This window comes from Bos grunniens, chromosome 3 (assembly GCF_055505025.1).
Source record: "Bos grunniens cultivar Pamir isolate PY7600 chromosome 3, Bosgru_T2T1.0, whole genome shotgun sequence".
Classification (NCBI taxonomy): domain Eukaryota; kingdom Metazoa; phylum Chordata; class Mammalia; order Artiodactyla; family Bovidae; genus Bos; species Bos grunniens.
Window position 1 is genome coordinate 51,379,402 of NC_141167.1, and position 24,679 is coordinate 51,404,080.

The 24,679-nt window shown below is 38.1% G+C and overlaps 1 protein-coding gene across 7 annotated transcripts in view; it reads right to left on the reverse strand.

The window, feature by feature from the left end:
- Positions 1–24,679, reverse strand: part of ERICH3 (glutamate rich 3) — a 123,611-nt gene that overhangs the window by 72,776 nt on the left and 26,156 nt on the right. For 2 of the 7 annotated variants that reach the window (XM_086390595.1, XM_086390592.1), the window contains 5 exons: positions 19,284–19,377; positions 16,575–16,700; positions 11,989–12,060; positions 10,249–10,377; positions 4,866–5,024 (listed from right to left, as the gene is read on the reverse strand). In XM_086390595.1, coding sequence (XP_086246721.1) covers positions 4,866–5,024; positions 10,249–10,377; positions 11,989–12,060; positions 16,575–16,649 — 435 coding nt within the window. In that variant the 5' untranslated portion in view covers positions 16,650–16,700; positions 19,284–19,377. Of the gene's footprint in view, positions 1–4,865; positions 5,025–5,921; positions 6,285–10,248; positions 10,378–11,988; positions 12,061–16,574; positions 16,701–17,662; positions 17,804–19,283; positions 19,501–24,679 lie in introns of those variants that run through there. The other 5 variants (XM_086390591.1, XM_086390596.1, XM_086390594.1 and 2 more) reach the window with 5 other exon arrangements.

Genomic DNA, 24,679 nt, shown 5'->3' on the forward strand with positions numbered 1-24,679 from the left:
TCAAGGCTATGGTTTTCCCTGTAATCATGTATAGATGTGAGAGTTGGTCTATAAAGAAAGCTGAGTGCAGAAGAATGATACTTTTTAACTGTAGTGTTGGAGAAGACTCTTGGGAGTCCGTTGGACTGCAAGGAGATCCAACCAGTCCATCCTAAAGGAGATCAGTCCTGGGTGTTCTTTGGAAGAACTGATGTTGAAACTGAAACTCCAATATTTTGGCCACCTGATGCGAAGAGCTGACTCATTTGAAAAGACCCTGATGTTGGGAAAGATTGAGGGCAGAAGGAGAAGGGGACGATAGAGGATGGTATGGTTGGATGGCATCGCTGACTCAATGGATATGGGTTTGGGTAAACTCCAGGAGCTGGTAATAGACAGGGAGGCCTGGTGTGCTGCGGTTCATGGGGTCGCAAAGAGTCAGACATGACTGAACGACTGAACTGAACTGAATCACATTTCATAACATAAGAATGCATGAAGTAGAAGTGGTAACCTAACATAATTCAAAATTACAAACTCAAAATTACAGGCATTGACATTATATGCAAACGCAACTGATATTAATAGGCAAACGTAAGACACCTCAACCTGTTGAAAAATGGCATTTTGCAGTATCCATAGCAAATCAAATTTTCATGGATTTCTAAACTTATTTAAGTATATATTTTAAACCGAACATATAATCATGGCATTTTTATAGTTCTTTGAGGATTTTACCTCAGAGATTCATTAAATCTACGAGGACCCAGTACAGTGAAACAATTTAGAATCAATAGGTTTGAAGTGTTGTACTTCAAGACAGGATTGGGTAGTCCACTCAATGATGGGATATTTGCACTTTTTCTTTTACATTGATTTCACCCATCCAGGTGTTACAACATTCCTTGATAATATGGTTTCAAGGAATCTAAAACCTTGACTCTGACCCAAAGTCTCTATTCAAGTTATTTTTACCTAGAAATTTAACTTGTAAGAACAAATTTTACCCAGTTAACTGCACAAGTACATTTATGTAACTGTGTAATAGAATATACACACACAGGTACACACACAAATATGTCTAAAAAATTTAATTGATCAGCTTGGGATTGACATGTACACACTGCAATATATAAAATAAAATGCTTTTCCTTGACAAAAAGAGAAAAAAAAATGTAGTTGAACTACCAAGTCCATCAGTAAAAGGATAATTAAATAAAATTTGCTTTATTATAAAAGATTCTCATCAAGCTTTAAAAAGAATATTGTTAATCTATTCTTTTGGAGTCCTGACATAAAAAGCTCCATGCAGCATGGTCATACATTTCATTTAAATAATTTATATGTGGATTTTGATAAAATCAGGGATGACTGGAAGACTCTAAACACAGGGTTGCCTTTAAGGATTTGGATTATTTGTGGGGGTGGAGCATATAAATTTAATCAACATTTAGTACCTTCATGACTAAAAAGTACCTAATGCATAATCAAAAATTTTAGTTTCATGTGTATTTGAGCCTCTGAATTTTCACATATTGATAATTTTTGTATATCTGAGGTAGTTTTCAAACTTTAGATTATCTTTAATCATTTAAATCTGTCTTATACCAATTTATTTAGTATTGTTTTAAATTTATTTTCAGCCAATTTATCTTTTATTTTGAGATGCTTAAATTGTAAAAAGTTATTTTTAAGAAAGAGAAGTCATTCCCCAAACATTCTCATTGCTATTAAACAAAAGCAGATTAAATAAAGGCATGGGTACTTCATACTTTGATTGAAATCAACATTTTTATGAACAGAAGGTATTTAGATAGATATTCACCAAGGGGCTTAGAATTATTAGATTGCTTGATGTTGCAGGTATTATTTATGCTCTCATTTTTTTCTTACATTTTCCAATTTTTTCTCTGCTGGTGTGCACTGACATTGTAATAACAAATATAAATTAAAGAAGTGAAAATAAGATAATAAAACAATAAAATCAATGAATTCAGAACTTTTTGGTCTTGGGAGGTTCTACTTTTAATTTCTAAGTAGTTATCCATCATTGGCATGCCTTATTTGGTAATGAAGTTTAGTAAATTTTTTAAAAATTAAACTTCTACTCCATACCTTTCTTTTTTTTTCTAGCCCAAAGAATCTTGGACATCTCCCTATGGTAGTATAAATAATTTACCTTATTTTTAAATATTATTTAATATGCTACAACATTTTTAAACAATAAATTCTTAGGTGTCTTCCAAACGTTCACTATTGGAAATATTATAATTCTAAAGTTCCTGAATCTATTTCTCTTCACATGCATGTATGTTCCTAGGATAAATTCCAATATGCTAAAATGCTTGAGCATGTTCATTTAAAATGTTGATAAATATTCCCATACTGTCTTCACAAATAGTTGTACCAATTTCTGTTCTTATCAATAGTGTATAAGAAACTCTCATTCCAAGTATAATCATTTTCAGTCATGTCATTAATTTACTCAACAGCATCTCAACCAATCTGTTTTGACCAAATTGCTTTTGCCTAAATCAAAGATCCTCGCTCCTAATACTTGGAAAATTCAACTTACTTAAGTATGTCACACCTTCAAACAATTCCCCCATACATATCTTTTACTATTTAGTTGGTGCTTACTACATACTCAGCAGTCATGCAAACTATTATTCTTTAGGAATTTCTTGTCTAATTTTATATTAAGTCATTTTCATCATCAATGCCATTGAAAGAATTATATGTTTTTCTTGGTGGTATATTTTGACTGTGTACATCACAGTATAAACTCCAAAAAGTCAGAGAACATTGTCTGCTTTGATAATTGATATATTACTAATGCCTAGAGCAGGACCCAGTCAATAGTAAATGCCCAATTAAATTCCACTGTATGAAAAATGTTAAGTTTAGCTGGTTGAAATTAACATGGAATTGATCTCAACCTTGTCAGCACGTATGAGCTACCATTTTTTAATTAATTTATTTTTTAACTGAAGGATAACTGCTTTACAGAATTTTGTTGTTTACTGTCAAACCTCAACATGAATCATAAGCTACCATTAAATGTCAATCCCTTACTCATTCACATTCCCAAACTTGGAAATGGTTAAATAAAAGGTCCTGTAAAGATTTAATTAATAAATCTACCCAGTACCTCAGAGCAGATTTGGAAAATCACCTAAAAGAAAAATCATTTACTAGTCAGAAGAAATTGAATATTACCTGATTGATATTGGTCACATATCTAATAGAAAGTGGGTCCGATCAAGTAGAGTTAATAGATAATAGGAATTTAGAAAAGAATATAATCACCTTGGCAAACATGGAGAGTGCCCATCTGAGTACTATCTAAGGGAGAGGAAATCCCACCCATTGGACTTTGAATATTTCCAGTCCTAAAGGGAAAGTTATCCCTGGAGGATTCAGAGGGCTTTAGCCAAAGACCTTTGAGCTTTCTGGTACCTTTGGCAAGCCCATTCCTAAGATGAGACAGATGCATCAGGCTAAGACAGCCTGATGCCATTAACATTCCATTCTACCATATCCCCTCATTCTGGTTCCATACTCACTAGGCAACCTTCTCATTGTTATCTGGCTTCCCATCTAGGTCTGCCTACAAGGGGAAAATGTACTGTTTCTACAAGCTTTGATTTATTTGATATCTGGTGAATTAATGGCCCCTAATTATGATTTGACTCCCTATTTTGATTCACAATAGTGATAAAAATGGGCTTGTCATGTCTTAGTTTAGTTAGCTTGAGACAATATCTCAGGACCTGACGATTCCTGGACACTAGCTTGAAATGGGAAATCTCTGGACATTTAAAGTGGAGATCAGATCCTAGAAAGTGTCAACGGAATTGGCTTATGACCCAATAACTTCTGCCAAGCTCTAAGTAGTATTCCCTAGAAAAAATGCCAGCACTTTTTAATTTATCCTTCTTTCCAAGAATGTACTATTAATTAACTAAAGTAAGGTTTGTGAAAAGTGATTCACCAGCTAAAAAACATATTAGTTGGATTAAAATATTATTTATCATTTGGGGGTTATATTTATACTTTTAATGTGAAAGATAATTTATTTCAATTAATTTCTTAGTGACAAGGTCATCTGTCAGCTTTAGGTAAAAACATCTTAATTTCATATGTCTTATGTTTCCTAATAATAAATGGAACTAAATTCACCCATTTGAGCATAATTACAATTGTACTCATAACACAGGTTCTTTCTTAAGCTGGCAAATGTTTCTTCTTGGTCTTAGAAATACAAACAATACCTTTTCTAATTACTAAATGTCCCAATTGTCCTTCCCTGTTAGAGTAACTCATGTTTGATGACTTCCCTGCCTCCTTCCTGTGCTCTGTTTAAAATAAGTGAAAATTACCTGAGACATAACCTTGAAAAAGAAGCATAGTCAAGCTTCCGAGTGTGATTAATTCAGGACTTTTTTAAGACAGACATTCTTTTCCTTCTATATCCAACCTTCTCCAGAGTCAAACTTGAAGCAATTTCATACACTGATGGTAAAGTAAGTCAGCATGCAAATGCCAACCTATTCTTGGAAATTTTCATTTTCTAGGTTTCATGCATTTTAAAATTTGGAAGCAGTCAACACTGTGTCTATTCTGTTAGAAGTCATATCTAGCCATAAAAAGATCCTCTTTGTTTTTATACAACCTTTCAAGTTCATGAGAGATCATCTTATATTATTACAAGTCTATTCCTTACTATTTTTCCCAATAACACAGAAATTATAGGTCTTCCAATTAAAGTAAAATATAATTAAACAGAAGTACAGAGCAAGTGTTTAATAAGTACACAATATAAATTTCATTGATCAGATTAATTGAATCTAGCATCTTAAAAACTGAGAAGAAAAAGCATTTACCCCAATGGGAAATGAAGTTTCAGTTTCCAGCAATGAGGTTTTTGATCTGGATCCCAAAGTTATCTTTGGAACAGTTCGTACTGCAGAATTACTGGGAAGAGGTTGTAATCGAAATGGAGGCTGCATATTTCCAGGAGCAGTGTATGGTCGAGGGGCTGTCTAGACAATTAGGGGAAAAAATTCCATTTAAATTAGTATCTTGACATGTTTCCAGAACCAATTAATAACTCAACAAATTGCCTAGAGTAATTAATGGTGCCTTTTTACTGAACAGATTAAACTTTAATTATGTCCTTCCATTATACATACCCTTATGACCCAATGTATTTGTTAAAACATATGGTGTGGAAGTCTTCTACATACCTAAATGCCACAATTGTAGAGTATTTTAGATAAAGATGTTCTCTGTTAGGTTCCTGTATTTTATTCATACTGTAAACTCACTGACAATGCCTAGTTGATGCTGTACATAGAATGAAAGTTTTAGTCGCTCAGTCATGTCCAACCCTTTATGACCCCATGGACTGTAGCCCACCGGGCTCCTCTGCCAATGGAATTCTCCAGGCAAGAATACTGGAGTGTGTTGCCATGCCCTTCTCCAGAGATCTTCCCAACCCAGGGATCAAACCCAGGTGTCCCACACTGCAGGCAGATTCTTTACCATTTGAATCACCTGGGAAGCCCTTTGTTCAATTAAATGTTAAGTTGAATAATGTTCCGATTTTGAAGACCTAGGGAATATAATCAGAATGAACTCATTCCAGGTTTTAAGCCTTAAGACTAGTGCTGAAGTAAAAGCAGACAATATGATTCAAAACAAGGGAAGGCGAATGCTTACCTCTAATGCATTACCATTTATTTATTCTATCTCTTCCTTGAACTATTAGGAAAACAAAAATGAGAACTAGTGACTGGCAACTTTGGAAAATACTACCAAAATGTAGATGTTCAGAGATGTTTTCCAAGCTAGACGGTTTCCATTTGCTCCTCTTCTCTACCTTCTCCTTTCTGCTCTGGCTGCTGGGAGTCATTTCTTAATGGACCATATCAACTAACCTCAGGTTTCCAGTCGGATTTGGCCAGTGAAAGACACTGGCAGGAGATCAAAGACAGGAGGGAAGGAGACTGGGGTCCTAATGCTGCTGGACCCTCCTGCCAAGGTCACGATGGGCCAACTGGGTCCCTCCACCAAAGTCCACAGCTCTTCAGGAAGTCTTCTTCCAGAAACCGCCTGCTGGTTCTGGTGTCCAATACCTCCCTTTCCCCTTAGCCCTACATGATGTGGTTCCCACTGTGTTCACCCTAGCACGCTTTACATCCCCAGTTGGTTGTCCTTAACCCTGCCCACATCTTTCTAAATAGTTTCTTTATTAAACTCGTCCTAATTACCCTATTAGTGTGAGCCATCTGTTTCCTGCTGAGACCCTGACTGATGCATTTTCTAATCAAGAATGTACTGCAGAGAACACCAAAAGTGTCAGTTCAGAGCATTAGATGTGCCTGTGGGAGCAATGACAAAACATTGTAACCTTAGCGTAAAGATCAGCAATGTTTCAAAAATGGAAAAAACAAAATGTTTGGCCCAGTTGTTCTATTACAATAAAATACTGGTAAACCTGTTAAGAATAATACATGCAAATTTGGGTAAGAGGGTGTGAGAAAGATAGTATGTAAATGATTCATAAAAAAGATTTATTACATTGACTCTAGTAGTGACCACAAATATTCAACTCTGGAAAAGTGTTGTATAAATACATAAAAAATGGTGATAGGGCTGCTCCCACCACCAAAACTGGATCTTAGTACCATCTTGACAAGCATGTTATACGTTGCTAAAGCTCTGCTTTTGTTAAGTCAGCACTTACTGAATTCCAACTGTAGTCACTGTGAGGAGATGAAACAGTAATCTAATGGCAACACAAGACAATTAGTGTCAAATGAACCACACAAATACTACCAAAGAGAGAATAATAACAAAATACCTGCAAACTAACAAACATAGAACTAAAAGTTATTTGGAATAAGCCAATGAGACAAGTATTAAAAGTGAAAGTTTCACAGAAGTAGTTACATTTTATCCAAATGAATGAGCAATAAAGGATAATGTTAAATAAAAAAAAGGGATGGTGAATTTGGACATCCAAGTAAGAAGAATCAGTTGTGAACCAAACATGGGAAGGACAGCAAAAGTAATATATCCCAAGATCTGCTTTCCTTTCTTTATGTAATGTAACATTTATTAGGGAACATGTGTGCTGTGCTTAGTCACTCGGTCGTGTCCAACTCTTTGCTACCCCATGGACTGCTATCCATGGGAATTCTCCAGGTTAAGAACACTGGAGTGGATTGCCATGCCCTCCTCCAAGGGATCTTCCCAGCCCAGGGATCAATCCCAGGTCTCCCACATTGCAGGCAAATTCTTTACTGACTGAGCCACCAAAGAAGCCCCAAAATACTGGAGTGGGTAGCCTAATCCTTCTCCAGGAGTTCTTCCCAACCTAGGAATCAAACTGGGGTCTCCTGAATTGCAGGCAGATTATTTACCAGTTGAGCTACCAAGGAAGCCCATTAGGGAACATGGCTATAACAAATAAGAACTATATTTCCCAGCATCTCTTCCAATTCTATATAGACGTATGCCTCAGTTTTGTCCAATAAGATATGAGCAGAAGTGATATATGAAACTTCCAGATCATGTTCTTAGAAAGAAAAAAAAATGTCTTCACTTTCCCCTATCCTCTTCTTTCGGGCTGAAATACCCACATGGTAATATACAGGGATGCCTGGCATGCTGCAGTCCATGGGGTCACAAAGGGTTGGACATGACTGAGCAACTGAACAACAAAAATATGCCATCGTGGCTTGAGTGGATGAAGACAACACACTAAATATGGCAGATCAGTGACACAAAAGGAGTCTGAGCTTTTTATGACTGAGAAAGTAGAGATAGCACAGGACTTGAAACTTAAGGTGGGGAGCAATCCTCACATTAAAGTCATTATTTTGGTCTCTGCACACAAACCTAGACAGGAAACCAAGTAGATTGACTAGAACAACATTTAGTTTAAAGAAATAGGATATAAGCCTCTATGAGCCAAAAGGTGCAAGGTCTTAAAACCCACAAAGAGAAATCAAACTAGATGTTTTCTGAAAAAGGGAATCAGATTATCCAAAAGAATTCTTTTGATCTCTGTGAAAGAAATATGCCTTAAGACTCACTCCTGTCTAAAAATCAAACCGAATACAGAAACACTGAATGTAGGATTTGGAAAGCAGGTTACTATAAACTAAAACATGATCTATTTGCTGCTGTGCTCTAAATGTTACTTCCCCACATTTGCATTCCGTTAGATGAATGTGGCAGTCAAATGTTTAACTGATTACATGTATCTCTAAAAAACAAATCTGTACCATTCAACTAACAGCTGTGAGCTACAAACTGTTATAGTTCACATCAGAAGCCACCTTAAATTTGCTACACTTTAAACTGTTCATAATGTATTTTCTGGGAATAAATATGGCACTGTAGCTTAACATTTTCAAAACTGTACCAGAATGTGAATTGAAATTCACTACCTGGTGATTACTCAGCATAGCCGAGCATTTCTAATTCTTCTAAGAAGATCTCTGGGGGTGAATTTTCCAAGCATGTACAAAATTACCTGAATGACTCTCCACAGTTTTAATGGCACGGTGCAGCTAAAAGCTACATGCTATTTTGAAAGTCCAGGTGCAATTAGTGATCAAGTGCAGTGACTATTCACTGTATGCTTTCCTTATTCACTCAAGAAAGTTCAAAGAGAAAAAGGGACGGCAGTATCCCCAAAGGATTATCTTCATCCCAATAGCACCTAGAGAGATCAGGAGTCAAGTTTAGAGGATATGTAAGCAAGTCAGGAAAACAAAAAAGAAGGACTTGAATTTCTGTAAAATGCAAAGTACAATTCCAAGATCACAATAGGTATCCCTTCCAGGGCAGAAGCACCGCAGGGGGTGATCAAGTGAGGGATCCTGGCTTACCAGACAGAAAGGCTGCTAAAGTGCTGGTGCAGTGTTTCCTGTAATTTTTAAATTACTTTCTCACTCCTGCCACATTAAGATCTCCTGGATGTATCATAAACTACTTATTGAGGCTGTTCAGCTGGAAAATTGAAAAGAAAGCCTTTCAAGGGTTTTTTTCTCCCTAAAACAGGTGGGAAGATAGAAAACGGAACTTGATTATTTCTTTTGTTTCACCCAGGATAAGCTTTTGGGATTCTAGTGAATCTGCCACCCAATGAAAGAATATTTATGTACATATACATTTAAATGAAGCCTGGAAATTCGGTAACAACAAAGAAAAGACAGTTGCTTTTTATAACTTGAGCTGTTCATCGGTAAATGTCAAAACATATTTACCTTTGAAAAATGTCAAAGCTTAACACTATATGTGATGAATCTACTTCAATAATCTGTGAAAGCACTGCAATACGTCTATAAATACTATGCAATCCAAAAAATGTTCATGCTAACAAGGAAATATATTAGGCCACAAAAAGCAAGAATAAAGATGTCATCAAAGCTATTTGTTGAAAGCTGAAACCATCAACTGCCAGCAAATATTTTGCAAATCTCTTCCTGTATTTATATTGTTTCAAGCGACCTATTCCTTCAAGCAAATACCACCCCTAGGTTGTAAATGAATTGAACTAGAATGAAATGTAGGGGTGTGTGATTTCTTTAATAGAATTTTTGTGCATTTAATTATTTTTCTTTTAGATTATGACATATACTTCTGATAAAAGAAGCTCAGATGTAATAAGTATCTGGTTCGTGTTCTGTAGCATATTGAATTTGTGTGCATAAAAAACCTTTACAGATAAGGTAAGAGTAGAGAGAATAGCAAGAACAAGATCCAGAAGTCAGAAAATATAGAACATGTATGGAACAACCAACAGCTCAATTGTGCTGCACTACAGTCCATATGGTTGCAAAGAGTCAGACACAACTGAACTGACTTGGCACACTCGCACATAGGGTGCTAAAGGGTAATGGTGAGGAAAAATATTAAGATAGCTAAATTGATGTCATGTGGTTTGGGGTCTTAAATGTCAATTGCAAGAGTCTGGATTTCTCTATAGGCGACACAGAGCCAGTGAAGGTACTTGGGCATGTAAGTAACAAATAATCTGCACTTCAAGAAAACTAATCTAGTAGTAACAAGTGGATTTGAGAGTGGTGACATTGGATGAAGGTGGGACATTCAGTAGGCACAGACTTGAATGGATATAAGACTATAAGGATGATACAACCATGTACCCCAAGAGCATTCTTCCTGAGAGTTATAAGAAATCATGAATTAATTATTGGCATGGTGCAAGTCAGCATGATTAATGTGACTCACCGGTGTTACTGGACTGGAATGCCCTTCATCGACCAGAACACTATGGCCACGGTTAGTCTTGGGGCCAACGGGGGGGCGGGGAGACAGGAGGGGTGTGTTATTTTCTATAGTCCATCTTGTGTGCTCTCCCTAGAATAAGAAAGTGATTTAACAAATCAATGCATAACTACTCATCTAGGTTAAATTAATACCTGCCAGAGAAGAAATGTTATATGAGTAGAGAAGTTCTTTCTCGTGCTTTTCAAAAGTACTCCATCCAAGGACCATCATAATAACGAGGAGATGTTTTCACAGCTGTATTAGAGAGTTAGGTATGGTAGTGAAAGGCAAGAAACTGAGTATGCTTTACCTAAAGGAATAGCCGTGCTCATGGTAAAAGCCACAGATGCAATGTATCCTTAGTTTTAGCATAATGTTTAATTTGCTTGAAGCAGATCACTGAAGAAGCACAGTGTTCCTCACTACTCTGATCAGTAGACACTACCACAAAGTATTACATTTCTGTCTCAAAAAAAAATTAAATAATGCCATAAGCAAAAGGTTATACATGACATAAGGGGGGCCTAAAATATAAGTCTTTTGCCAAGTGCAGCTACAGGTGAAAATTGTGATGAATCAAAACCGTACAAGGAGGAAATAAAGTGCCTATCAGGAATTTCTGCCAATGTTGCAACATGCCCATGTACCTGGTTAGTGTGTCTGGCCATACAGGCAAGAGTGAATACAACACTGTTTCAGAAACCATTTCCAGTTACTATTTTCTCCATCAACACTTCAGCAGATAAATTGTAGACTCTATCATTCCTTGACAGAGAACACTATTGGCAAAATTGACTTAACTACAAATCTTTCCACACCAACTTTTCTGATCCGGAGAAACTGACCTATTGTCTGTTATTTAACAACACTTTTATAACAATAGTATGTTTTGACCAAGATAAAATAGACAGATTTGAGTCTATCAGGCAAGAGGGAAAATGACTGTTTCCTACTGCAAGTTATTCCACAGAAGCTTCACGAATATTCATCAGTTTGTGAAATGTGTCTTAAGTCCCACATTTGTAGCACTACACTGAAAATGAAGAACAACATGTGGGCTTGAATGACTCAACAAATTGAGTAAAACTGCCAATCTAAACTGAAACCTTTCAAACATGCCTAATTGAATCTCTCATCTCTTAATTTAAATTTATACATTTCCTAAGTTGACTGCAAACAAGAAATATCAAATGCAAAAGTAGAAAACAGGAATTTTTAAATGACTTCACAAAACCTCTAAATCTTATGTTTTGTTTGCTAATATAGATCTTTCCTACCATATATTTTTCAAAGGTCACATTCACATGAAAAAGCACCATTGGATAATTCTTAAAATGCTCCATTTTCGATAACATTGAGAACATCACCGTCTATTTTTATCTTCTTATGACAAACAAATCTTTTGGCCTCTATCACAAATCAATCAAGAAAATACAAAAGCAAAATTTCAAACTTGAGGACATTTTCAAGTTTTTCTTTGAATTAATTGTGCCTTATACAGTTTCTCTTGTACAGTAGCTCCTATTTTATTATGATCTTCCAAAATAACAGTGGCCAAGATTCAAGTATGGTGGAACCATTTGATGTCAGTTATGAGTTACCCCAAAATAAAGTGACTCCAAAGAGCTTCAATAATAGTACCACTGACCTTCAAAATTATGAAATAATATTATGAAGTAAAATAGTTATGGAACTCCTTACCTTAAATCTCTGAATTCGCTCCTTCCTAGCTAAGGTCTCCAGTTTCTTTTTTATTTCAAGCTGATGGTAACGCTAAATAAAGAGGAAAGAGTGAAGGAAAGCATCATATCAATTATAGTAAAGAATTTTTGAGAGGAAAATAACCCCACTAGCTAACGGTATTCTCAATTACCCCTCTTGTCACTGAGATGGAGAAGAATCATGTGCATAAGTGTGCACATGGGAATATAAATTGGTACAACTCTTTGGAAAGCCAATTCCTAACATACATTAGGCAGTTAAAAGTGCTCCTACTGATAACCCATAAATTTCACTTCTAAACCTAGGGAGAAATCTAAATAATAATTTAAAAAAATGTTTTATGCACAAAGATGCTGTCTGAAAGTTTCTTTTCCTTCAAAGCAAAAATTCAGAAGCATTATAAACCTTAAAGAGAATGGTTTAAGTTTGGGGCACATCCATATAAATGGGACAGAATGTAATTTTTAAAATAAGGTTCCAAAAGATTTGGCTTTAAAAATGGAAAATGAGTGTAATGCTGATAAAAGTACAAAGCTGAACTGCATGGAAATGCAATTTTGTTGATCGAGCTCACATCGTGTGCCTGTCCCAGTGCTGGGAGAGTGCTTCGTGAATATCATCTCTTCTTGAACAATCCCAATTGCCAAGCAGTCTCAATGGCACCCCACTCCAGTACTCTTGCCTGGAAAATCCCATGGACAGAGGAGCCTGGTAGGCTACAGTCCACGGGATTGCTAAGAGTCGGACACGACTGAATGACTTCACTTTCACTCTTCACTTTCATGCATTGGAGAAGGAAATGGCAATCCACTCCAGTGTTCTTGCCTGGAGAATCCCAGGGACAGGGGAGCCTGGTTGGGCTACTGTCTATGGGGTCGCACAGAGTCGGACACGACTGAAGCGACTTAGTAGAAGCAGCAGCTAGTTTCACAAATGAAGGAACTGAGGCAGAGGACCATGAACTTACCCCAGGTCACACATCTAGTCAGTGGTGGAAATGTAATTTGAATCCTAGTCCTGGGCTTCCCTGGTAACTCAGCTGGTAAAGAATTCGCCTGCAATGCTGGAGACCTGGGTGCGATCCCCTGGAGAAGGGAAAGGCTACCCACTCCAGTATTCAGGCCTGGAGAATTCCATGGACTGTATAGTCCATGGGGTTGCAAAGAGTTGGCACGACTGAGCGACTTTCACTTTCTTTCTGACATTAACTTCCTGGCTTGTCTTTTTTTTTGTGGAGAAACCATGTTTCTCTCACACCATGATATGGGTTTATTAATGTCTATATATGAATAGGCAAAAGACAAAAAGGAAATGTGACTGTTAACAGCAGTTATCTCTGAGAGGAGAAATTATGCACAGTTCTTTTCCTTTTTTAATGCTTTCTTATGTTTTCCAAAGTTTTGGTAGTATATTAGTTATATAACTTAAAAATAAATTTCACGTAAAAATAATCTGCTTATAATTCAATTTGAAATCATTCAGACACCTTTGAGAGTGTTTGATATTCTGTCGCTTTTAAAAAATGTTTTTTAACTGCTCTTGATCCCCTCCGGCTGCCTTTAAGACCCTGCAGACTCAATCATTCCCTCTCTAAGTATCATCAATCCTCTTCTCAAAGCCTTTCTTCTCTTTCTGTTATCTCACCCACTTATCACCAAACTTCATTAGATTTACTATCAACCACTTCCACCTTCCGTTTATTCTCATCTCACTGCAGTCCCCCTCTCCCATCCTCACTCCTCTCTGTGTGTGTGAGAGTGCTCAGTCGCTTCAGTCCTGTCTAACTCTTTGCAACCCTGTGGCCTGTAGCCCACCAGGCTCCTCTGTCCATGGGGTTCTCCAGGCAAGAACACTGGAGTGGGTTGCCATGCCCTCCTCCAGATCTTCCAGACCCAGGGATCAAACCAGTGTCTCCTGCATTGCAAGAGGATTCTTCACTCACTGAGCCACCCGGGAAGCCCCATTCTTTTCTACCATCTCTGAAACCACTTTTCTCCCCAGTAGTCTTCTTACAGAACCATTCTGCAGCTTGTAAGACCCTGCTGGCTTCCGGGTCAGCACTCTATCAGGTTTTCCCACCAGTTGGAGGTTCTTATCTAGTCCATGTCATTGTTCCCAATTTCCTGCAAGGCACACACCACCATGCTAGAAACCTCAGAGTGGCTCAGGTGCCTCCCTCCCTCTCCTGGCCCAGGCAGAGTCAGGCTCTCTGTTCTCTCTCCCTCTTCCAGATCCCCATGGACAGCTGCTTCTCCCCGGCACTTCCACTACTGCTGTGAGCCCACACCCTCTGGCAACAGCTTCCTAATTGACCTCCCACCTCCAATCTTTTCCAGCTCATTAATCCATCTTCCACATTTTTAGCAACATCATCTTTCTAAAGCAGCTCTGCTCATTAATTTCACTCCCCTGCTGAAAAATGTTTCATCGCCTCATCACCTACACACCTAACCTAGCTGAGAATTGAAGGCCTCAAGAAACAGGGCCCCAAACTTACTAGAGAGTGTCACTTGCTGCCACTCTTTCAGCCAACTCACAGTGCAGTCTGGCCTCAGTGAGCTTTCTTTTCCACCCACAATGTCCCCTCACACCTCTGCAACTTCACATCTGCTTTGCTTAGATCTTTTCATGTCAGGAATGCTTTGCTTAGATCTTTTCATGTCAAGTTGCATTCAGTCCTCCAGGCTCAGTTCAAATGGCAGGACCTCTGTTCAGCTTCTTCCTACTCTCACAGAGGCAAGGAATGACTTGCTTTTCGGGCTCATTCTCTTTGTTCCTCTCGTTTAGCATGTGATCCCTTCCTACAGCATTTTAAAAAAAAATTTATCTCGCAGCTACATCATGTAACCCCATACTGGTACATGGTAAGCTTGCAGTTAACTTTTCTTGCATGAATGAATATATGAATATTAAAACAACATTAGTAAACAGTATTGGCATAAACTAAATGTGAGACAAAGGTGATAATTTAGAAATACTGAATATTTTATTTTAAATTATATTAATATATTGTGTATAATATAAAATTATATATTACACATTAACATTTATCTGAACTATTTATTTCAAACTTCAAGAATAGACAAAGACTTTAATAATTGCACATTTAATAGTTATGATGTGTGCATTATATGAAACTCTAGAAAACCAAAGTTCAAGGATCAAGACTAATATAGAATTTGGTCCCTATTGATTAAGTTTGAAATTATGTATAGGTTAATTTTACACTGTACTGTTTTTTCAACATTAGTTGTAGAATTCCAACTAATAGTTTTACAAGGAAGTGAATTTGAGAGCCATAAACAATGATTCTATATAATTCATGCACATGATATAAGTCACAAAGTGACTCAGTCATGACTTAGTCGCTCAGTCATGTCTGACTCTGCAACCCCACGGACTGTAGCCTGCCAGGCTCCTCTGTCCATGTAATTCTCTAGGCTATTCTTGCCTAGAGTGGGTATCCATTCCTTTCACCAGGGGATCTTCCTGACCCAGGGTTTGAACCCTGGTCTCCTACATTGCAGGCAGATTCTTTACTGCCTGAGCCACCAGAGAAGCCCATAAATCACAAAATGAATTCCTAAAAGAACAAATCATATACATCTGAAGTGAGCATAACACTTGCTCACTTTAGTAGCAGCATACTAATAAATATTTTCAGTAACACTACACCCACTCCAGTACTCTTGCCTAGGAAATCCCATGGATGAAGCAGCCTGGCAGGCTACTTCATCCATGGGGCCGCTAAGAGTCAGACACGACTGAGCAACTTCACTTCACTTCACCTCACACTTAATATTGGTTTACTCTTGATTCTACAGTTGCTCGTAATTGTATGGTGCACCCACAGGTAGATGGTTTCATGAGCCAAGTTTTCTGATTTACTGCTACTTGGTCAAGCAGAGAAGTAACATGCTTTTTCACAGACATTAAAACGATGTTGATGCTTGAAACTACAAGTTCCATGGAGCAAGGCTAAAATGATTTATAAAGTTAGCTAGATATCCTTCTAAAAGTGCCATGTCAGAGTGGAAAAAAAAAGTTGTTGATGCTTGGGTTGTGAATCTATGCTGACCAATGTAGCCTAAAGTGGGAGGGACGGCAGATGTTCCAATGCCTGTTCCCTGAAATTTAGCATACGGCTGAGCTTGGGAGCCTTCAAAGAATAACAAATCTGAAATAATTCATGGCAGTTAGAATTACTGATATTTAAACAGATGTCACTTTTTTTTAGTAAATGGAAATTGAGGTACAGATGGTGAGGACTGGTATGTTTTAAAGTAACCATTATGGACTAAAAATCTACATTTGTTAAATTAAATATCACAAATTATACAATGATGTCCATATTTTTCCCTAACTGAAGTGAAGAAATGCTTACTTTGGTGTCTTGCCTCCTTTCACTACCTAGAGAGGTATACAGTATTTCTTGTTTCATTTTCACCTTGTTTCATTCGTTTTTAACGAAATACAGGAAAAATTTCCCCTGATTCTGGGTACAGAAAGTATGAATTTTCTTACTGGAAAGTATCAGTTGTGAAGGAAATAGTTAATACTTGTACCTCCATATCAAGAACCTTATGGAAAATAGCCTGGGCTAAGCACTCCCGGATATATTTTTGGTGATCCTTCTTCATGATGTTTAGTTTGTATTCCTTTTCAGAAAGTATTCTTCCATTTCTTGTGATCTGTCAATGAATAAATAAAACATACATAGAAACACAAAGCAGAGAAATAGATGGACAGTCAGTCAATCAGAAAGAGAAATAGGCAGCATCTTTAAAGCCTACAGAGTATAGTACTATGGTTGATAAACTTTCACTTTTAATGAATGTTTCATAAGGGGAAAAAAAGCAAAAGGCAGTCTCATAAACTCATCATTGGGAAAACACATACAGGTGGTGCACTTGATGTTTAAAACAAGGTTTTCATTAGCGTAACAATTTTCCCTTGATAGAACCCAGGTGTTCTTTTCATTTCTTTTTTTGAACACATTGGGGAAGAAGGGGTGGAGTGCTACCTTGAAACAATGAATAGGAGCAGTGATCACAAGGCTGATGATCTCACAGGAAATACTTTGAAGGGCAAAACATGTAAGCTACAGAGGATCTCATCAATTTGTTTTTAAAATAATTGGTTTCATTACTTTGTTTTCACACTGCTTTTCTTCTTCTACTTTCCAGCCCAGAATGTAATTTAATTTGCTGTGATTCAGATATTTTCAGATTATACAGTACTACAGATACAAAGTATTCCAGGCAGGTTTCAAGAGACATCACTGCAAGTCCCAGGAGTGATCGTTTCTGATTTTTATTTTATTCCTTCCTATGTCCTATGGGCGTATTTGTTCTATTTTTAATATCTTCCCTAAACTGAGGATGTTATACTTCCTAGAATGTTCATCTTCTTCCTTTTCCTCTATTTAAATACTGCTCTTCTCTTCACATCTAATTCAAGACCACATATTTCTTAACTGATAACTAGGTTTTTAGCACTGTTATTGCAACACATTGAAGTATTGAGATCAACTAGAATTGTGCTACAAGTGATTGGTTATTGATCATCTTTTTCATGAATGCATTTTCTAATGGAAGAAAGGGGTGTAGTTATAGAAAGTGTGCTTGGAATTGTGAATAAATCAGTTACAGACCTTGAAATGTGTTGTCCATGGGATACCATGTCCTGTTTATCCAATCAGGAAAAATTGTTGAGAACTTCCTGTACTGCCCCTCCCTCAGCAATTAACATTGTTATTTCTCCCCAGTTGGACTGGAAGCTCCCATAGGGCAGAAGTGCTTAAACTTGAGATGAAAATCACCTGGAAGACAAGCTAAAGACTGATGGGCCCTCCTCCAGTTTCTGACTTAATAGATCTGGAGTGTTGTTGTTTTGTTGCTAAGTTGTGTCTGACCCTTTGTAACCCCATGGACTGTGGCCCACCAGCATCCTCTGTCCATGGGATTTCCCAGGCAAGAATACTGAAGTGGGTTGCCATTTCCTTCTCCAGGGGGTCTTCCCTGATCAAACCTGCATATCCTGCATTAGCAGGTGGATTCTTTACTATCTGAGCCATCAGGGAAGCAGATCTGGAGTGGTGCTCTAACAAGTTCCCAGATGATGCTGAACACTCCCGATTTAGGGACTGTATTTGTACAACTGCTCTAGAGAAAGGGCTGTGTCTTTGCTGTTTGAGTTGCCATGTTTATAATTGGTATTCAATAAGTGCTTGTTAATGATGTTGATAAGAAATACAAAGTCCTTCCCATTTCATAGGAAGCTCACAGACTGTTATCCAAAGAAGCAGTGTTAATAGCAACCACAGTAATTACAACAACCATTTTTTCTACATCTCTGATTGTCACAACTCTGAGTGCTGGGTATCATTATCTTCATTATCTTTCTTCAACTGAACACTTTGGAGCTGAGAAACTTAAGTGTTTTGCTGAAGATTTTGTCTTCTAAATGGCAGAGCCAGGTTTCAGCCAGGTCTATCTGATAACAAAACCCCAGGAGACAAAAAGCAAACTCTCTGAGATCTACCCAGACAGACTGCCAAGCACATAACAACAATTATAAATGCGATGCATATCCTTTCAACACCATGGCAACGAGAGTTAAGGAAACTCACTGTGTTTTAAGAGAGTAAATAGCTAAAATCGTTAGTCACACTTTTTATAACCACACTCCTTACTTTGAATGGAAAACTAGTATTTTTTAAAGGTTTTCACATTATAGACATTTAGAGAAGTGGAAATTTTCTGGAAATGATAGTTTTGGAGCTAATGAAAGACACTAATGTATCAATAAACTGTCACATGAAATGAAAGAGTTTTTAAAAATTTAGAGGAAAATTTTGAACTGTTCATATCTTCCACATCATATCCTGTGATTATTAAAAACAATATTTTTTCCTGAAGACAGTAAAGACTTCTCTATCCTAACTCCCTAATAGTTCCTGGTTTATACAATATGTTCAATAAATATGTGCTGAATAAATGAGTGAATAAACAAATGAAATATGTTGTTAGAAACTTACAGGGATTTTCCTTAATAATTTATAAGTTGCCTTAGCAGCCCTCCCGACCTCTCTTCTTATCTTTTGAAAGATAGACTCAAATAGATAAATCAGAGCTTTGGAAAGGAAGTAATTATTCTAAAGTGAGGGAAGGGAAAAGATGTCATTGTTAAGCTCAAAGAGGAAACTAGGAAAGATAGGGAAATATTGGACTTAATGAAACAAGGGGGCAGGTAGAAACAAAACCAAATCTTACCAGCCCTGATCTTAAGAGATGCCGCCTTATCCTTGTATTGTTAAAATATCCAGCCAGGTGTTTATCCGTGAGACTATTATATGCAGCAAGTAATCTGGAACAGAAAAATGAAACCATTAAGGTTTTATGAAGTGTTACTTGATAACCAAGGAATTCTTGACTCTCATCCCCAAAGTGTGCATTATCTTTCATTCATCCAGCCAACCAGTCATTCATGTACGTGTTTAATAAACAGGTGTTAATCACCTATTGGGGCATCCCTCGTGGCTCAGGTGGTAAGGAATCAGCCAGCAATTTGGAAGACCTGGGTTCAATTCTTGGGTTGGGAAGATCCCCTGGAGGAGGACATGGCAGCCCACTCCAGTTGGAGAAGACTCTTGAGTCCCTAGGATAGCAAGGAGATCAAACCAGTCCATCCTAAAGGAAATCAGTCCTGAACATTCATTGGAAGGACTGATGCTGAAACTGAAGCTCCAATACTTTGGCCACCTGATGCAAAGAGCCAACTCATTAGAGAAGACCCTGATGCTGGGAAAGATTGAAGGCAGGAGGAGAAGGGGACAACAGAGGATGAGATGGTTGGATGGCATCACCAACTCAATGGACATGAGTTTGAGCAAGCTCTGGGAGATGGTGATGCACCGGGAAACCTGGTGTGCTGTAGTCCATGGGGTCGCAAAAAGTCAGACACGACTGAGTGACTGAACAACAACAAGCACCTATTGTTTTCTAGGTTTGATGATAAGAACTGGGAGACAGTTTGATGCCATTTTATCCCACAGACAAGTATGGAAATCAGATGTGAACTATTAAATTGGTTGTGAAAAATCCAATAACAGAAAAATACAAAAAAAAATGGGGACACAGAGAAGGAGATCAGCAACTCCTCTTGTCAAGAAAGTCTTCTTAGAACTTCCACAGTGGTCCGGTGGTGGGGAGTCTGCCTGCCAGTGGGCCTGATCCTTGGTCCACATGGATCCACACGCCACCAGGCAACTAAGACCTTCCTTAAGAGACTTGTCTTGGGTGGTTGCAAGATGAGTATCTCTCCACACCTGCCCACCAGAATCTTAAAACCTTATATAGAGGCCTTAACTGGGTTCAGTCATGTACAGGGTCCAAGTGGTCTCAACAACACATTGCTCTCTCAAGTCTGGGGCATACATTCCATGGATGCGGAGTGGGGGGTGAGGAGCCTCTGATTACCCAGGTCCATATGCTTTCAATAACCTCATTCAATACCTCTGCTAGATTTGAAGACCAGGATGGCACAATATTTTCGTATCCTTACTGATGTTATTGTTAGATAGAGTGCCTGATGAACTATGGAATGAGGTTCGTGACATTGTACAGGAGACAGGGATCAAGACCATTCCCATAGAAAAGAAATGCAAAAAAGCAAAATGGCTGTCTGGGGAGGCCTTACAAATAGCTGTGAAAAGAAGAGAAGTGAAAAGCAAAGGAGAAAAGGAAAGATATAAACATCTGAATGCAGAGTTCCAAAGACTAGCAAGAAGAGATAAGAAAGCCTTCTTCAGCAATCAATGCAAAGAAATAGAGGAAAACAACAGAATGGGAAAGACTAGGGATCTCTTCAAGAAAATCAGAGATACCAAAGGAACATTTCATGCAAAGATGAGCTCGATAAAGGACAGAAATGGTATGGACCTAACAGAAGCAGAAGATGTTAAGAAGAGATGGCAAGAATACACAGAAGAACTGTACAAAAAAGATCTTCACGACCCAGATAATCACGATGCTGTGATCACTGACCTAGAGCCAGACATCCTGGAGTGTGAAGTCAAGTGGGCCTTAGAAAGCATCACTATGAACAAAGCTAGTGGAGGTGATGGAATTTCAGTTGAGCTATTCCAAATCCTGAAAGATGATGCTGTGAAAGTGCTGCACTCAATATGCCAGCAAATTTGGAAAACTCAGCAGTGGCCACAGGACTGGAAAAGGTCAGTTTTCATTCCAATCCCAAAGAAAGGCAATGCCAAAGAATGCTCAAACTACCGCACAATTGCACTCATCTCACACGCTAGTAAAGTAATGCTCAAAATTCTCCAAGCCAGGCTTCAGCAATATGTGAACCATTAATTTCCTGATGTTCAAGCTGGTTTTAGAAAAGGCAGAGGAACCAGAGATCAAATTGCCAACATCTGCTGGATCATAGAAAAAGCAAGAGAGTTCCAGAAAAGCATCTATTTCTGCTTTATTGACTATGCCAAAGCCTTTGACTGTGTGGATCACAATAAACTGTGGAAAATTCTGAAAGAGATGGGAATACCAGACCACTTGATCTGCCTCTTGAGAAATTTGTATGCAGGTCAGGAAGCAACAGTTAGAACTGGACATGGAATAACAGACTGGTTACAAATAGGAAAAGGAGTTCGTCAAGGCTGTATATTGTCACCCTGTTTATTTAACCTATATGCAGAGTACATCATGAGAAACGCTGGACTGGAAGAAACACAAGCTCGAATCAAGATTGCCGGGAGAAATATCAATCACCTCAGATTATGCAGATGACACCACCCTTATGGCAGAAAGTGAAGAGGAACTCAAAAGCCTCTGGATGAAAGTGAAAGTGGAGAGTGAAAAAGTTAGCTTAAAGCTCAACATTCAGAAAACGAAGATCATGGCATCCGGTCCCACCACTTCATGGGACATAGATGGGGAAACAGTGGAAACAGTGTCAGACTTTATTTTTCTGGGCTCCAAAATCACTACAGATGGTGACTGCAGCCATGAAATTAAAAGATGCTTACTCCTTGGAAGGAAAGTTATGACCAACCTAGATAGCATGTTCAAAAGCAGAGACATTACTTTGCCAACAAAGCTTCGTCTAGTCAAGGCTATGGTGTGTCCTGTGGTCATGTACGAATGTGAGAGTTGGACTGTGAAGAAGGCTGAGCGCTGAAGAATTGATGCTTTGAACTCGGTGTTGGAGAAGACTCTTGAGAGTCCCTTGGACTGCAAGGAGATCCAACCAGTCCATTCTGAAGGAGATCAACCCTGGGATTTCTTTGGAAGGAATGATGCTAAAGCTGAAACTCCAGTACTTTGGCCAGCTCATGCGAAGAGTTGACTCATTGGAAAAGACTCTGATGCTGGGAGGGATTTGGGGCAGGAGGAGAAAGGGACGACAGAGGATGAGATGGCTGGATGGCATCACTGACTCGATGGACGTGAGTCTGAGTGACCTCCGGGAGTTGGTGATGGACAGGGAGGCCTGGCGTGCTGCGATTCATGGGGTTGCAAAGAGTCGGACATGACTGAGAGACTGATCTGATCTGATCTGATCTGACTGATGTTATTTATTATGTATCTAAATAATGATGTGTTCAACACATGAAGATACAATTTTGTTTGTGACACATTCTTATTGGTATAAGTTTCTAACTAAAGTTCAGCAATTTAGAAATGTTAACTTCCACATATATAGCTAGACAATTTCATTAATTCCACATCCAGAACCCCAAAAAAAGAGAAATTCATAGAATTACAGTTGATTTTTAGGGTTTTTCACTTAAAAGAGAACAAATTGGTTCCCTGGTCATATGCTACACCTTGGTAGATAGTCAAAATAAGGGTATAAATCAAAGTTTGAAACTATGTTTTCTAAGTTTTAGCCTATCTTTCATTAACTGTTGTCTTACAAAAGCAGGTACACTATACATGTACACATATGCATGAATGTGCATACACATATATATACATACACATAAATATGACTGTGTGTATATACATAGAGAGACATAGGGAGTGAAAGAAAACACATAAGCCTAAACACAGCCCTAACATAAAGCTGTCCTAAAAAATGCATGCCCTATTACCTGCCATAAAGATTAATAATCTATATGTTTACTGAACAGCTGATCCTTAACTTAAACTTATTCTGAGACCAGAGCAGGGACACTTATTATAGAATGAAGTAAATGTCATTAGCAACAATTTTATTTAGCTATTTGCACTGCCTTAATTACATGGAGATGGTATTGGTGACCTTTTCCTGTCTCTTCTCCTTAATGCCCACCTCAGGAAAGTTCCATGCTGTTGAATAGTATGGAAAGTTTAATTTCGTCCACAAAAAAGAGTGAAAAGCATTTACAAAGCTCAGAAGCCAAGGTGCCACACGAGAGTTGCAGATGCATGAACAACTGCGGAAACCATTATTTCACTGGGTTTACGTAAAAAGACAACCTGAGGGCTTCAGTAATGCACACACAAAACCGGCTCTGGGTAATGCTTTGAAATCATCTTTTAAATGAACTGTCTTGGTGTCCTATAGTTCATCAAAGGTTTCCTGTCTCCAAAAGGTCAACGTTGTATCCCTTACCCTTTCTGAATCTCAGAATACCTTTTCAGCAACTCATTTCAGAAAGGTGAGCAGGTGTCTCTCAGTCCTAACAATCATGATTCCACAGTTCACAGATTCTTAAGATAAATCATTAGACTGATATCATACATAGTCTTTTGTCTGTTTTTCAGGCTCACATTTTTAAAAATCAATAGTTTTGGAATAACTGTGAGTGCTAAAACCCTGATTAAATGTAGTAGGGTCAAAATGTTAAGATAATGTGAACCTCAACTTCCTTATTGACAGTAAAATATCCCATTCTTTTCATTTAGACTTTGAAACATTTTTAATATTTAGGTCTTAATAGGAAAGCTTAGCCAGCTTTGGCACCATCTCGTTCTAATTCTGCTCTCTCAGGCTCCTATTGAATGAGTATGTGTCTGTGAGGCCCCTCCAATCTTACTGAGAGGTGCAATAGATCTAGGCAAGTTGAAATCTTTGCACACATCCGTTTTCTCACCTTCTACTGTTTAGGAAAGACTGAGGGCCCCTGGTAGGGATGCTATGTGTAAAGCATCTCTTTCCATGACTATGAATAATAACCAGCTGGGTCCCCCTAGGCTCAGTCATTTCTTTTTCAGACAATGCCTTAATTTTTTTTTAACTGAAATTTTAGATAAATGAATTGTTTGCTAACAAGAAACTATGCTAAATTATATACAAATTTAGTAAAATGGTTGTTACGGATTGAAAGTATGTTTCCCCCCAAAATTCATAGGTTGAAGAATTCCCTGGCAGTCCTGTGGTTAGGACTCTGAGATTCCACATGCAGGGAGCATTGGTCAGGGATCTGGGATCCCACAGGCCCAGTGGTGCTGCCAAAAAAAAAAGAAAAAAAATCACAGGTTGAAACCCTATTCCCCCATGTGATGGTATTAGGAGGGAGGGCCTTTGGGAGGTGGCTAGGTCATGAGGGTGGAGCTCTTATGAATGAGGTTAACGCTGTATAAGAGACCCCAGAGAGCTCCCGTGTCCCTTCTACCACGTGAGGACACAGCAAAATGGCCATCCACGAACCAGGAAGCAAGTTTTC